Here is a 15,412-nt window from a genome sequence, read left to right on the forward strand (position 1 = left end):
TCTACTTGCTGCTGAAAGCCTCAGCCTGAATCCTGCGCCTGGATTTAGGCACCACCCTCCACAGAAGATGTGGAGTGGCCAAAAGCAAGAAGATTGCTCGAAGTCTGGTAAGCATAGTCTGAGGAAACCTGTGATGAAAAGGAAGAGGACTGGGCAAGTGAGAGTGGTCCCAAATATGCAGAGAAAAAGAAAAGAAATTGTTTCCCAGATGCAATGGATAAATAATGAGGACAGCTGAGTTGCAAAAGGGGAATTAAGGTTAGACATGATGCAAATGCTGTAGTGGTAACGCAGCGAAAAGCAGGGGGAAGCAGCCCAATGAAGAGACAAAGTGCAGGTTGAGAAGTATCTGTTAGGAAAGATGTAATCTTGTTTTGTGGCAGAGGGCAGATGATGTCTGGAGAGTGTCCCCTCTCTGGCTCCGCAATGCTGACGAAAAGTTAAAAATCCTCAGCTGTTATAAACTGGGAAAACTTCATTAATTATTTATACCAGTAAAGGGCCTTGCCTGAAATGCATCCAGTGTAATAACTTTTTCTACCTAATTTTTGCTTTTAGCCATGAGATTATGAGTAATAGCTATGGGGCTATCCTGTTAGCCAGAAATCCCCTACCTTTCTAAAGGTCAGTTAATCTATGATCTAATCTGATGGTCACTGAAATTAAGCAGAAGCAGTTGAGTGGTCTATAGTGGAGGGTGGTTTGTGTCTCTAGCCGCTATTGAATTACCTGGAGTTAAACCATCTTTTATAAGCAAAACATCATATGGACATGAAATAAATTTTGAACCGCATGCTGAATCTTTCTGTTGTACTGCAGGGAAAAAAAGGAAACCCTCCCTTTCTAGCTAGTGGTTTAAAACAGTTCTCATTAAAAACTCCAGAATGTCTTTAGTGCCTTCTGTTCACCTGTGATATTCCTGTCCCTCGGGAGACTTTATGCAGCTGGAGAAGCAGGCGAGATTCAAGCAAACTTGGCTGCTCTGTCTTGACTTGTTCACAGTGAGAGCTGAGCAGCATATTTGAAACTTACTCCTTTTAAGACTGGAATACTTCAACTAAGCAAGACCAAAAAAAAAACCCCAGGAAAAAAAAAAAAAAAAAGAAAAGAAAAGCAGAGTTGGCTATACAGCTCAGCAGTTAAAGGAGCACTAAAATAGAAGTGTGAAACTTTTCATAGTTATCTGTAAGTCTTCAAGGATTCCAAGACTCAGCGTAGTCACTATTAGTGAATTAAAGATCTGAAAGGTTGTGCCAGCAAGCAGAGGCTTTGATCCCCACACAGAGCTAACATTTCGTACTTTTGAGTCACCTTCCCCAGGTACTTTCACATGGCTGGACTTCAGACTGCTTTTCTACTACTCTTGGAACACATCTGGAAATCCCCTCCTATGTAATATCATATGGAATACACACTACTGAATTTTATAATACATGCACAGGCATAAAAACCTACAGAAAAAACGACGACTCAGGTCAGAAAGCTAGCCTTTTGACCCCGACCTTCTTGTGCTGCATTTCCTCTAGATTATGATACAGTTTAATTTTCATGGATGTCACCTGAAAATTAAGTGCCGATGTAATGTAGCTGAATTCAATCTGTCACTGAATATATTCTGTACATTAACTGGTAGCGCAATGCACCGAAGGATGGTCTTTAATTAAAAGTGCAACAATACCACAGCTACCGTATGGGCATGGCATAGGAACCTGGCGCTGGATATAAAAATAGTTGTGCTAAAATATGTCATATCACTACATGATGTGACTAAGTCAGTGGAGACACTCTTATGCTTGAAACCTGAAGTATTACTGAGCACTGATTTTCATCTGGGGAAGCTGTGATCAAATCAATGCATGTATTATTCTCCACGAATGAATAATGGCATGAACGAGGACGTATTAAACACCTACAGCGCACAAAGCTTTTCACACTGGTTATGAACCAAACACAAACAAAGAGGCTGTGAACTCTCTAGAGCTCTCGTTTTGTCTCCTGTGAAGTCCTCCTGCCTGTTTGGATACAACACGCAGCATCCCCACAAATGCCCTGGTGCCAACAGGAGAGGGCACTGAGTTTGGGCCAGGAGCAAGCTGACTGCCCTTCTCTCCTCTTCCCTGCCCTCGAGGAAAACAAAACAAAACAAAATGACCCCATACCCCACAGGAGAGTGAAGGCGGTACAAAAACCTGGGAGATGAAGATGCCTCTGCTGGCACCAGAGGAGGGAGCGGCCAATGCTGCTTCCCTCTGTAGCTGTCGGCTGCGGGATGCGCCGGCGCTAACTGGACGGGTCCGTCCCTGACAGGGGGACGCAAAGCTCTCCCCACCAAGGGCTGTGAAAGCCTCCCTACACTCGCTCAGCCAACACAGGGGCTTCATGATAAACACAACCCAGAACTGACCACTGCCCTTATCCCACGGACGGGCGCCTGCCAAGCCAGGGCAGCACCGCTCTGCTCTCCGAATGAGACAGTGCTCTCTAAATGCCCAATGCACGAGCCCCTTTGATTTGCTGTCACTGCTGATGCCATCACTGCAGCACAGGGACCTCTGCAAAGCTTTCCCTCCAATGCTGGCCACCAGAACCAGCATAAAACATCCACAGAAAAGCAGCAGCTGGGCTCACCCTCTGCACAAGGCATGGCATTCGCACACCCGTGTTCCTTGCTGCCACGCGGGCACCACGTCCCACAGCAGGGCGCTATGGCACACCGGAGCGCCAGGCGTGATTTTAATATCCCGGCATGGTACAAACAGTTTAGGAAAAGAGGCTGTGTGGATTTGGTATGGGGCAGTGTTGCAGGGAGGAGGCACCAAGAGCCATGCAGTGATGCTTCTCCGCTTGCTGAGAAATGCGTCAGGGAGGCACAAACATACAAAAGAGAGAGGAGAGGAGAGGAGATAGTTACCTAACATGACGAAGGGGATTCCCAGGAAGGTGGAATTGTATTTCCCACCAGTGAGATTGATGATCCCAGCTGCAGTCAGGGTGGCAAGGGTCACGGTCAGCAATCCCAGCAGGCCAAGCCAGGGTTTGCTGCGGACACAATCCTGCATGGAGCAGCAGAGAATGGCCAAGGTGACCACAAGGACCAAGCTTGTGATCAGGTAGCGTTCTGACACCCTGCTTGTCTTCTGGAAATCCTCCTTCAGCGAAGAAGAAGTGAAAGGATACATTTTGACTTTCCTGTTGGATTTCTGGAAAAGTTCAACAGTGTCACAAAAAATGGATTCCCACTTCTCTGCCACCATGTCATTCAAGGAGTTGATTGCCTGCAAGTAGTAGGTGAGCTGAATGGCTTCTGCAGACTTCACCCGGTCTTTGCTGTGCACAGTAACCCCACCAAGCTGATGCCCGTTATACACTTCCCTGCCATCCTTTAAGTGAGTAATCGGATAAGTGATTGCAAAATTAGTTCGATTAGAAGAACGAGCAGCCTTTAATTCCTCCAGTACATGCACTATGTCGTCCACTATGCATGTCTTGTCATTGTTCAGGATACATATATGGGCAAACGTGTAATTGAAACCAGGTCTTTGAACTTGGATCCTGGTCACAGCAGAGTGCAACTACAAGGGAAAGAGAAATCACACACGTTATTCATCAGTTCATCTCGCACAGTAGCAGCCAGAACAACAGCGGCTCCTCACCTCCGTCCCTTTCCTAGTTGATCTAAGCAACAGCAAAAGTTCTGGTGACTGAAATATTAATAGCACACTCACTGAAAAAAGAAAAAAAAAAAAAGGAAACATGCACTAAAACAGCAGTATTATTCCCTTACATTCTTTGCTGGCAACTCTGGTGTGTTATGACTTGCATCTGTGCCATGTGCATCTGCCATTTGGCCTCTCTAACAAGTAAGCAAACTCAGAAGGCCCGGACCTCCACTTTCAAGTGATCTGAGTGAACATAAAAGGGAGAGAAACAGTCCAAGCATGTGTGGGGACACTGTTGTGCTCGGGATTGCCATATTACTCTCTCAACAGATGAACTTCAGGTGCAGAAGGCAGAAGGGCAAGGTGACCAGGGGTGCCACCTGTGAGGGATGTGGCAGCAGCCTGGCAGCCGGCAGCTGCAGGGGACCAGCACTCGCTCAGAGAAAAGGACAGGCCACAGCTGCACATCCTAAGTGTAGAGATTGTCAGCAGAGCAGGAATAAGATAGCTGGCATTAATTAATTTGCCCTCTTTTCCCCTCCCTCTTTCCCCCATCAAATCCTCAGCTAATCTGAGAGTGGGAAGCACTGGCAGAGACTGACAGTGGTTTTCTCTTTTTCTGAGTTTCTGTCAGTCAGGGAATTTTAGGGCCTGCAGGTTATTACAGCTTATTGTTTGGTCTAGCAGCTCTTAGTGCAGCCTTCTTTGTAGGTTGTTTTGCATCCTTCTGAAATTTGCCATGCCTGCGCTCTGACCCAAACTCCATTCAGTTATTTTTGAGCATCAGAAGGGCAGAAAAATTACCCTCTTCTTGAAAAAATATAGAAAACTCTTGCAACCTTTCCTGAATCCATTTTAGTCAACAGAGAAGAAGCAAGAAATCTAAAAGATGGCAAGGCAATGGCCCTAATAGTCTTGGGTTGCAGTATTTTTCAAAATTTAAATACTGAGTTTGCTAACGTTGAGAGCCTTAGCAAATTGCAGGCTGTTTTTATGCACATTTTCCTTGCAAAACCTGCAGGTCTGACCCACCACTATCAGCATTTAACTCCTTCTGTGCTGCTCTAGTTGTGTAGAGAGTACCAGGACCTTCTGTGAAGATGTTGCTGAGGCCAAGACCATGTTACCCACCACCAGAAGTCTGAGTACACTTTCCCTGTAGCTGTGATGTCCTTCATGACGAGTAGCCACAAAGTTCAGGAAGGGGCTCCCTCTGCTCTTTTCTAGGTGGCACAGGGGGTACCTGACATACCAAGTTCCAGGCGCCCCTGCACGCTGCTGTGTGTGTGCTTTGTGCATGGCTCGGCGAGACAGACGATTCTCTCGAGGTGTGAGTGGGGACGATGCAGAGGGCCGTGCACCCCTTGTGCTGCCTGGTCCCCATGACCCCACAGATGTGGCCACCCAAGTGACTGGGCTGTGTGGACTGCCATGTCTGCTGCTGTGGGGGGAACAAACTGCTGGCGTGGGGGGAGCAAATCACCAGATTTGCTTTGAGGAACTGCAAGGATTTATCCTTTGGTCCCTTTTACAACAAGGGAAACAGTCATGGGAGCACTGCAAAGGTGTGGTGACAAAAAGAAGGGCTGATAAGGAGAAGCCCTCCTTCACCTGCAAAGTGGGGACACCACAGCTCTTCCAGGGAGCTGAAGAGCCAAATTGAGAAAGACTCTAACTTATTTTCCTTAAAGGGGGAATAGTTATTTTCTGCCTTCAAGTTTCGAGCAAGACACGGAGAACTGGCTACAGGGACACAATTCCTTTTTTTTTTCCTACCTGCATATGCTGTTTTCTGCTGTAATTTAAAGAAGGCAGGAGGCTCTTATGCCTACTAAAGAGGCTGGGATAGGTGATATTTAATGGAACTGTCTCCTTTCCGAAGACAGGGTACACAAGAGCAGTAGAACTTATATACTCATCTAGTGGCAATGGACAAAACGTTTACTATGGCTAAAATCCTGTGTCTGTTGAAATTAAATAGTCATAGCGACTTTTGTGTGGTATTTCAGACCTATTTGCAGAAAAAAATAATTTACATGACACTATGAGTCTGATTGTTTTGTGATTACATCGCATAATCTGTGATGGGTATAAATTTAATTATGTTGCCTCCATTTCTCAGGAAGATATGACATCATATAGGGAAAGATTAGAAAATTCCCATATTTTCAATTTGTTTCTCCAGCAGCTTGGAGGTGTATTTTTCTACATTTGAGTATTTTTATTTTTGAATAGTTTTTAACAGAAAAATAGTTCAATACTGACATTACAAAGACAGGTTTGAGAAATTAACTGAACTAACAAATCTCTTCACAGTACTGTGAGAACACAATACCTGGCCATGGTGAGAAGCAAAGTTCTCCATTGTGGTGGGAGAACAAATAACTGTCTGTGCAACAAATTAGGGGCTCTTGCACAAATTTCTTCTAAAATGAAACAAATTAAAAGATTTGCAGGAACATGACAAAGAAATGAACCTGTTCAGAAAATTCTTCCCATCTTTCCAGTTTGTGTCTGCAGAGCTCCGCTTTGCAAGAGCTGTTCTGGGATATGAATTCAAATGTACATCATTACAGTTTGGGGAAAATGCCCTGATTTAGTGAATCAAAAACTGGTATCTGATTTTAATTTTTTTTCAGTGGAAGCTACTGTATGGTTTCATTGACAACAGTTGGAAAGTCAGATGTTATATAAAGAAGCGCAGCTGCGGACAACTAGAAGGACTGGAAGGGATTTCCTGCCTGTGTTAGGTTCACAATAAAACTCCTTCAGAGAGGATCCACTGAGTGACACAATGCAGAAGAAACTAAACTGTCATTCAACTTCTATCAAATAATGTGTCTCTCTTTACCCATCCAGCCTCACTGCTGCATTTGCTTCCTTCTACATCTGAAGCACTTTCTTTTAATATTTAGGTTATAAAATAACTTCATCTGTCACAGCTGTTACTTCATCTTTAGTGAAAGGCTAGAAGCTAAATGTCATACCTAAAATACTCATTTCTTCTTGGAAATTATAATTTCAGACTCAGAAGCCTGTTCCATGGCGGTGGCCCAGTGTTTCCTGCGAGGCCGTGCTGGGCTGGACCAGACGCCGTGTCTGGTGGACCTGCTTATCACACCTCCCATCGATAGGACTTTGGGGAAGAGAGGGGAGCAAACTGGCAGCTCTGCATCGTGGCACATCCCGGCAGCCCAGCAGCCCCCCGAGCCAGCTGCAAGCTTGTGCAGTTCAGAGCAGCTACCGAGATGTACTCTGAGCTTTGCCAGTGGCCACAATGTTTTGTCTCGTATTGGAGGCAAACTGTCAAAGAGGAGGAAAACCTGCCATTCCCTCCATCCCAGCAAAGCATGTTAAGCACTGCCCCAGTGCACCCAAGGATTCAGCTCTGGGCAGCCTGACTCAGGCTTTCATCCTCAAGACATCACTTTACCCACATTTTGCTTTTTCAGACCAGATTCTAGAAAGAAATACCTCTGCCGCCTCAGTGCAGGGCAGGGGTGTGCTGCAGCATGGCTGCAAGCTATCTCTCTCCCTTTTCTTGCCTGTGGCAGCCTGTGCATCGCAGGGCTGTCGCCTCTTCCCCACCAGGAGCTGCAGTTCCACAGCACTCTCCTGTCTGCTGCCATGCTGGGGATTCAACTGTGGCCACACAGATTTTTCTACTCACATCCAGTGCCCACACCTACAGCCTTGGGTAACTGGCTTCCACAGAAAACAGAAGGTCCAAGAGGTTACAAGGTTTCCTGTGAGTTCAAGGGATTACACCATCTGCAATTTGGCTTGTCTATGGCGCACCATGAGGTCCCCCAGGAAATTTCAGTTTGTTAACAAGAGATAGTAAAGGCTGTTGTGTGATGGGGACAACATTAGCAATATGCTAATGCATAATGCATATAGCGCTCCTCAGTGCAGCAGATTTTCATAGCAAGTAACCATATTCTGAATAAACCCAGTACCTTGTACTGGGACAAACCACCGACCACCAGATTCTCGTTTATCCAGCAGTTTTCTTATCAATCCTGTTAGGAGAAAGGGAGATTTAAAGGAATAACAAAAGCTGAATGAATGTTTTTTCTTGAAGGGAGCCATGCACTGCTTGCTCATCACTCACAGCTTTTTCAGCTAGCTAACAGTGCAAGGAACCAAAAAGCAGTTTACTGCTGAGATGCCAGAGCACTGCAGCATGAGAACTGCACAGCGTCGCCTAAGCTCCCTTGCCACAGTTGCATGCTGTCCCTGAAAGCGCTGAGGCACTAACTACAAACTTCTACCTCTCCCTTTCATTGTTGTTTAAACAGTAATGATCACTTGCAACGCCACTCTCCCTTCCAAAAGTGTTTATATGCATCCTGTACCACGCCAGAGACTTCTAGAACAGCGTTTTCTCTTCCATTTGCATCTGGTAACAATTGGTCTTGGTCTTTGTTAACTCTAAGTCCCATGCTCACCCAGTTATTTATTTTAGACAGAGAGGAAAGATGCCTTCAACTGGGAGACAAATCCTTTTCTGCAAATACCTCTAGGTGTACTGGTCTCATGCCTCCACACCAAGCCACATTTTGGCCCATGGCACAGCTGACAGATGAGAGGTGGTGAAAACTGCACTGCCCCGCTGGCTGGTTTTGCCCATGGGCCCAGAAGGGGATGCCAGAAAGCAAAAGCTAAAATCCTTTCACTTATCCTGGGCTAAACCATTTGCTCCAGGGCCTCAGAGAGCCGTGGCTGCAAAGATTTCTTCAAGCTGTTTTTGGCTGCCTGTCCTCCTACCTCTGCCATCAGCACAGACAGGCAGGTGCCAGGAACCAGAGCCCCCAGTAGGCTCAGTTTGGCTGCCCTGGGGTGGCCAAGCCCCGCACCAGGCTCTGTGAGACAGCTCCTCCTTCTACAGAGCTTGGCACAACTTTCAGCAGTGGCAGCAAAGTGAACCTGAAGGCCTAGCGGTTGTACTTAGAGGTATACATTCAGGACAGAAAGGAAAACTTGATTTTATTCTTAAGTCCATGCAAAAGAGGCAGGGAGCTACAAGAAGGGTGAGGAAAACCTTTAGTCCCTTTGCTTTGTTGAGAAGTCCTTTCTTTATTTCAAAAGTGAGCAGGTATTACCAGAATTTTGTCAATTAAATCAGGTAACAAAGAAGTCTGCAGCCTCCCGGTGAAGCAAACAGATCCCATCCCAGCAGGGAGGGCTCAGAAACTGCTGATTCATTTGCAAAATGGTCCGATCCCAGAAATCCTTTAAGCCCACATTACATAATCTGCTACCCCGACTGAAGCTATGGGCAAAGGGGACGAGGCAGAAGGACCCAGCGACGGCCACTGCTGCCACACGAGTCTCGCCTTGCTCCCAGGGAAACTCCATGGTGAGAGCGACAGCAACATGCAACAGGACACTTCAAACAGGACACCTGCCAAGCTCCTATTGCCAGCTCATGGAAAGACATCTCGACTCCCGTGGGAGGTGGATCAGAGTCTCAGCCACCATTTTTAATATTAAGGATGTGCACAGCTACCTCCTGCTTATCATATATACCACAAAAATGTGTTTGGTTTTGCTGCTGAGCAGTGACGTGTGGTGTTTTATAGGGGACATCACTCATCGTAAGGACATGACAATGCTTTGTTATTTGACATATAGTTGATGAATGGTCAACCAGACAAAACTAGCTAGATATACGGATATCCTCCTGTACTGAGAATGATCTGGCACAGAGAAGAGACATGTTTTACTCAGGAGCAAGATCTCTGCAATGCCATATTACTTTGTTGTTGTTGCTATTATTTAACTCTATTTAGTTTTCATCTGATGGTTCAAATTAAAAATGAGTTTCACTCTAGTCAGTGTTGCCAACTCTTACAATTTTTTTACTGTCATTTTCACCGTCTGGTTTTTCTCTTGAGCCCTGGAGCCTGAAGTACTGTGATTTTTTTAAAAACAAAACACCTCAGATTTCATAAAAACTCTGATCTCATAGTTATGGAGGAAAGCCTGAGAAGGCTCAAAAATAAATTGAAGAATGAACTCATTATCTATTACTGTTTAAAATCTCATCACTGTTTTGGGTTCAAGACTGAAAACTAGAAAGCAGGATGAAAACAATTGTTTTAAATATAGGCTTCATTTTCATGTGAAGCTGGTTTACTCTTTTGGTAATTTTTACAGGTAACTCATGCCAAGGAAAATGAAGAGGAGAAAAAGCCTTTAATGGATAGCTATAAATTTCTCCACTTTTTCTATGATCTTAGTAGTCTCTGGCAATTCCTATCTTTGCAGAGTGCTTTTTTTATTCACTTCAAGAGACAGCCTCAGTCAAAATGTAAAAGGGTTATGAGAGGGAAAAGACTTACTTGCACAGCTCCCACCTTAATTGATGAAAGAAACACTGTGGTCTCTGCAAACATGGGAAGAATTAGGAGTGTATGTTCATCAGAAGAAGGTGCAGAAAGGGAAGGCAAGGGAACTCCTGAACAGGGCTGTGTCTGGCTGTCAGAGACCACGGGTCCAGGGCAGAGACTCAAGGGGGGTTGGTGGGCAGCAGGCTCCTGATCAAGCCAGCCTGGCCGAGGGACAGAGAGTGGGTGCAGAGCCGATGGAGGAAGCCAACAGATCCTAACGGCTCAGAATAAACATCAGAAGTTGCAGCTGGAGAGCATGCAGCGAGGATTGCTATGAGTAGCTGTGCTCTTTTTCTAACAGCCCTACAATCAGGTTTCCCAAAGAGATAAGATACTAAGATACTAATTACGCAAGCTATGTATTTTTGCAACTATTTTTTTCAGCCGTCCAAAACATGGTGAATTGTATTTTTTCCAAACAATTTTCATGTAAGTAAAATCTAAAAATTGTTCAAACTACAAGTCATCAACTGAGGGACAACTATTAGTGCTCAAAGTGGCAGATGTGCCTGCATTTACATTTCCATCTGCCTTCTTGGTAGCTATAGAAAATTGCTAGATATGATTTTTCTTTTCTAATCTGAAGTGGAAAAGCTTTTCTAATCAATACCGTCTTGATTCTGACAATTGCCCTGGTAATTCTGCCTGAATTTGTCCCAGCGAGAGAAGCCTACTACAGTTTTTAGGCCAACCGCTGCCAGAGGATGGGATGCCTGGGTAGCAGAAACCCTCTGTGCAGCCTAGTGTGTGGCTCCGAGATCAACTTTTCATAATGGGGAAAAAAAGATGAGAACTTCACTCCTGCAACTGATCTTGCATCAATTCCACCACTAGTGGCCTTCTTTACACACCCCAGACCTCTCCATAAACACCTCTCCATCCTTATACTGCTTCTCAGGGGGCTGGAGACATGGTGCAGGCTCTTGCCAAGGGCTCCTCCAGCAGAAGTGTGACAAATGGTCCGTTCCTTGCTGCAGGGAAACCTCAATGGTGTTCACAGCAACTCAGCTCCTCATTCTCCCTTCCAACAGGAGAGAGGGGGTTCTCCTGCTGTAAACCCCAACTTAAAGGCAGAGCCCAGTCACAACTTTTGGGAAGCCCAAACTTGGTCACTGGGGAGCCCTGACAGCTCTCCTCAAGCCTTATGGTGCTGCCTGGGGTGCCGGTGGCCTGGCCTCGGTGGCTGTGATGCATGGAGGTCCCTGGACTCCGACACCTGCCCTGCCTGCTTGCTGTGCTTTCCCAGAGGGGTGATGTCCTCTGTCACACATGTCCAGCCACGTATTGAGAAAAATCTGTCCCCCGTACGCTCTGTTCGACAGACAGGAGGTGAGGTCTGACCTTCCAAAGTAGGAAAGATGATGCACCACATGGGCGTTCCCAGCATGGGCTGCCTGGCTGGCAGCAGCTCGGGGCGCAGGGGTGCATCACACCATGGCATGAGGCAGGAGGGAGAGCACAGGGGTCCTGTCCTGCATGGCACTGCTGGAGCAGGGCAGAGGGTCGGTGGGGATCAGTGGGATGTAGTTGACCTCCCAGGCACAGACAACTTCAGGACTTCTGCTCCAGCTGCCGGCCAGTGCTTGCGGAAGAGATCAAACCCTCTCGCCTGCAGGAACCACACAGAGGAGCTGCTGCTGCTGACACCAGGAGCTCAGGGGGGTTTCTGCGCACGCTTCCACACTGTCCTTGCAGCGTGCTATTTATCTTCCTTCCCTTTTCCCTGGCTGTGCCCAGATCTTACCTGTGTATCTTAATTCTCATCTGTTTTCGCATAAGATACATTTTAGCCCTGCAGCATTGTGCTGCTATGACAACAGGCTTGCACTTCTGCTGCTTTCACACCCTTGTTTTTCTTGTATTAGGACTCTTCCCCTCATCTTACAGCCTTGCTCTAAAGACATGACTTCATCCTTTTTTTTTTTTTTTTTTTTTTAAATTCACTATTTGTTCTGTTGACTGTTTCCCTCTAAGTGTTTTTAGTGCTAGAGGCACCTAGAGAAGGTGGAGACCTACTATCCATTGCCAGGTCCACAGCTGACTGCCTGTGTCCAGGCATTCAGAAGTAGTTGAAGTTTTAAAATAAAGGGTATGCTGTGTTAGTCACGATCGCGACAGACACTGCTTTCGGCTCTGCTGAACAACCAGAACCTACTTCCACTGACTTTGAAAATAATGGCTTAAGTGTGCTGTGTTTGTACAGAAAAGCAACTGGAAATACCACAGACACGGGAACGTAATTATGATTATTTCCTCCACAAGTTTCCTCACACAGAGAAAATAAGTGTGGAAATCCAGGAAGACTGTAGACAGAGCATGCAGGCATACACATTAACATGGACATAATAATTAAGGAACAGAGAGAGGAAATAAAACCCCAACAAGTATTAGGTCTACAAAATTTTTAAGTTGAATTGTTTTGTTCTGTAGTAATCAGAAGTTACGCAGTTCTTAAATATATGTGTCCTTAAACGGAAATACCCAATTTTACTCTTTGCTTGCATGTTCAAATAGATATTTAATTAGTTATATAAACTGGCAATCAATAGATCTAACTGAGAGGGGCTATGTATAAGCATTGTCTGAAAATATGTCATCAGGAGAGGTTTCTTTAAAAGAAATAAACCCACATCTACAGATTTTCACAGAGGCAAACTGCAAATGCAATCCCCTTCAGTAAGGCATATAACATTTCGATCCCTTTTCATCTTTGTGTCTTGTCATCTTAAGTGGAGATTTTGCCAAAAATATATTAGCACTGTGTTATTGTTATAAACACAATAACGTAAGTGGAAGAGAGGATATTCTGTGAAAAAAAGGAAACCTTTCATTAAAAAAAGTCTTTTGTAGTATAACACAGTTAACTCACTGTAAGTATAGAGGAATGAACAAGCTCAAAAGGATGGGTGTCTCAAATTCTGCGTAAGTCAGAAAATATTTTCTGGGGTTCAAAAATCTGGCTAGGTCTGTATTTCCAGTAAGTCTGTATGCCTTCAACCTACCAAGTGTCTAGCTGCAAGTGGAAATACCACCGTGAAATGGTAGGGGGCTGCTCCAACACCATTTTTAGGCGGGATGCTAGGCTTAAGACGATTTCTACAGACTTTATATAATCATCGGAACTTCTGCACAATGGTCCACACCAAATATCTCAATTATTTTTGTTTCTCCAAGCACTTCTTGAAAATACAGGGGTAAAGGCACACTTTCTTCAGTTAGGTGTTTTCACTTCCTACCTCTCGCTCTCTTGAAAGCATGAAAGCTTGAGGAAGAGAGATCCTGCAGACTGACAGAGCAGGATGTTGGTGCCCTTTGCTCAGCTACAGAGCAGGTACAGCAGCAAGTAAAATTTCATTATTGCCCTCCCAGAGTATCTCAGTCTCAGGATGCATCTCTTCCATATCTGAGAGTCTACTGAGGCTTTTTGCTGGATCATCTATTCAAGGCCAGAGATTCAAGGTATGCTTAGGTTTCTCCCTTTCCTCTGCAAATGACTAAGTCAGCTGGAAATGCAACACTTGGATGGCAGGCCTAGAATGGTTTAAGAATTTATGGGGAGTTATGAGAACTATGGATGGAGATTTATACAAAAATAAAACAAAAGGGTATTCGGCATCATCTCCAAGTCAAAACTATTATATAAGGCAGCTGCACGCCTCCCTGCTAATGAGCGGGAGAGACCTTGTGTGGAGCAGCTTGTACATTCCGCAAGACCGGCCACTGTCATGCAAGCAGCCAGTGTCGCGCTGGCAGATGCATGCTGTCAGCGGGGAGTCCTACGGCAGCTCTGGCTCTGGGAGCACTGCTTGAGATCTGGGCCTGAGGCATTCATGAGGCTGAGTCCTTCCCTAAATCTCTTCCCAGCCAGCCAACGGAGTATCATGCTGTAGTGGTAATGGCGACTTTCTCGGGCTGATAATGTGCCCACGACGAACTGCATTAAGCTAACCAGAGTATTTCTGAGATGCCACCAAAGAAGTTATTTCATTAACTAATGAATTGATTAGATGTCAGAATGATTAACTTTTGACAGTACCAGCTATGTTTTAATGTCAGCTGCTTAGCCCCCAAAACTTTGTATCCCTTTATTAAGTGGACAATAATGGAAGCTTCTTCCTCTGCTGAAACCAGAGGAAACCTTCCCTTGCCACATGACTAGGGTAGCTGGAGCTGTTCAAAGCTCATTCCCTTCTCTCCTTGCCTGATGAGGTGGGATAAGGCAGGTAAGGAAACCAAAAAGAGGTGCTGTTAGAGCAGCCAGCACCTGCCTGGGGCAACCATCCTCCTGGGTCTCCTATCCTCCTGCTAGTGGGTGGAGATGCAGCAATAACCATGCGGGGGGAGCCCCAGTGTCCAACCTGACGCCTCTTCTAAAGCAAAGCCTCTCCCTTGAGGAGGTCACCCTTCTCCAGAAAAGGAAAGGTAGGGAAATGCTGCTGTATAGGTTATCTGACCTGACTGTGCCTACACAGCAGCATCTTTAGGAATGCGGGCGGGATTACTCCATGCTTTCACTCAGGACACTTATTTACAAGCACAGCACTTTGAGTTGGTTGGAACTGGACCAGGGCTGGAGCTGCCCTTGCTCCATTCTCCCTTTCATGCAACTGCATATATATATATATATTTCATATATATATATATATATATATATGAAAACCTTGATAACCATCTTTCCCTTTCTCCTTCCCTTGGTGAGCCCTGTTGTCACAAAATGCTGTAGCCCTGCATTGCCACGGATATAACAATACTGGGAGCTAGGAGCCCTCCCTTTCTGTTTTGCTGTGCTTTGACCCACAGGGCCATCCACAGGGTTGGACAGGCATCTGCTTGAGTCTGGCTCTACCCGCAAACAGAAGAATAATTGGGACAAAGGACGTAATCTATTCTGCACATGACATACTGGAATTAATTAGATAAGAGTTGAAAATAATGCATCAAATATGCCTGACAATGTCAGAGTAACAGTTAAGAGTAAACAGTCAAATGGCAATGGTGTTCATTATCTCACTCAATGAAAAATAATCATTTTGTTAGCAAATTCTGTCTATTAAAAATGAGGCAGTGTTAAATACTGACAGAACTTTTAAAGTTATAGCTCTTTCGCTGATGTGATAAATCTTATGCAGAAGTTTGCTTGTGGAAAGATTCTGAGTACCATTTATTTGTGTGTCACTATGCTATTGATAAAACTACAGATCTCTAGAGAAAGCAGAACAGAGAAAAAATCCATTATCATTATTATCCTATGACAGAGTAAACGGGCACATACTGGATGCGAATGCAATTCATGGTACAAGAAAATGAAGGAATGAAAATCGTCTCTCCGGAGTTCTCTCGTTTGCCAGTAACATTCCT

At 45.1% G+C, this 15,412-nt stretch overlaps 1 protein-coding gene across 2 annotated transcripts in view; it reads right to left on the reverse strand.

Moving 5' to 3' along the window:
- Window positions 1–15,412, reverse strand: part of PTCHD1 (patched domain containing 1) — a 34,163-nt gene that overhangs the window by 16,539 nt on the left and 2,212 nt on the right. The window contains exons 2-3 of one of the 2 annotated variants that reach the window (XM_074905928.1): window positions 3,546–3,572; window positions 2,912–3,380 (exon numbers count right to left, since the gene is read on the reverse strand). In XM_074905928.1, the coding sequence (XP_074762029.1) occupies window positions 2,912–3,380; window positions 3,546–3,572 (496 nt within the window). Of the gene's footprint in view, window positions 1–2,911; window positions 3,573–15,412 lie in introns of both variants that reach the window. The other variant, XM_074905919.1, reaches the window with a different exon arrangement.

The sequence above is a fragment of the Athene noctua genome, chromosome 1 (assembly GCF_965140245.1).
Source record: "Athene noctua chromosome 1, bAthNoc1.hap1.1, whole genome shotgun sequence".
In the NCBI taxonomy this organism is placed as follows: domain Eukaryota; kingdom Metazoa; phylum Chordata; class Aves; order Strigiformes; family Strigidae; genus Athene; species Athene noctua.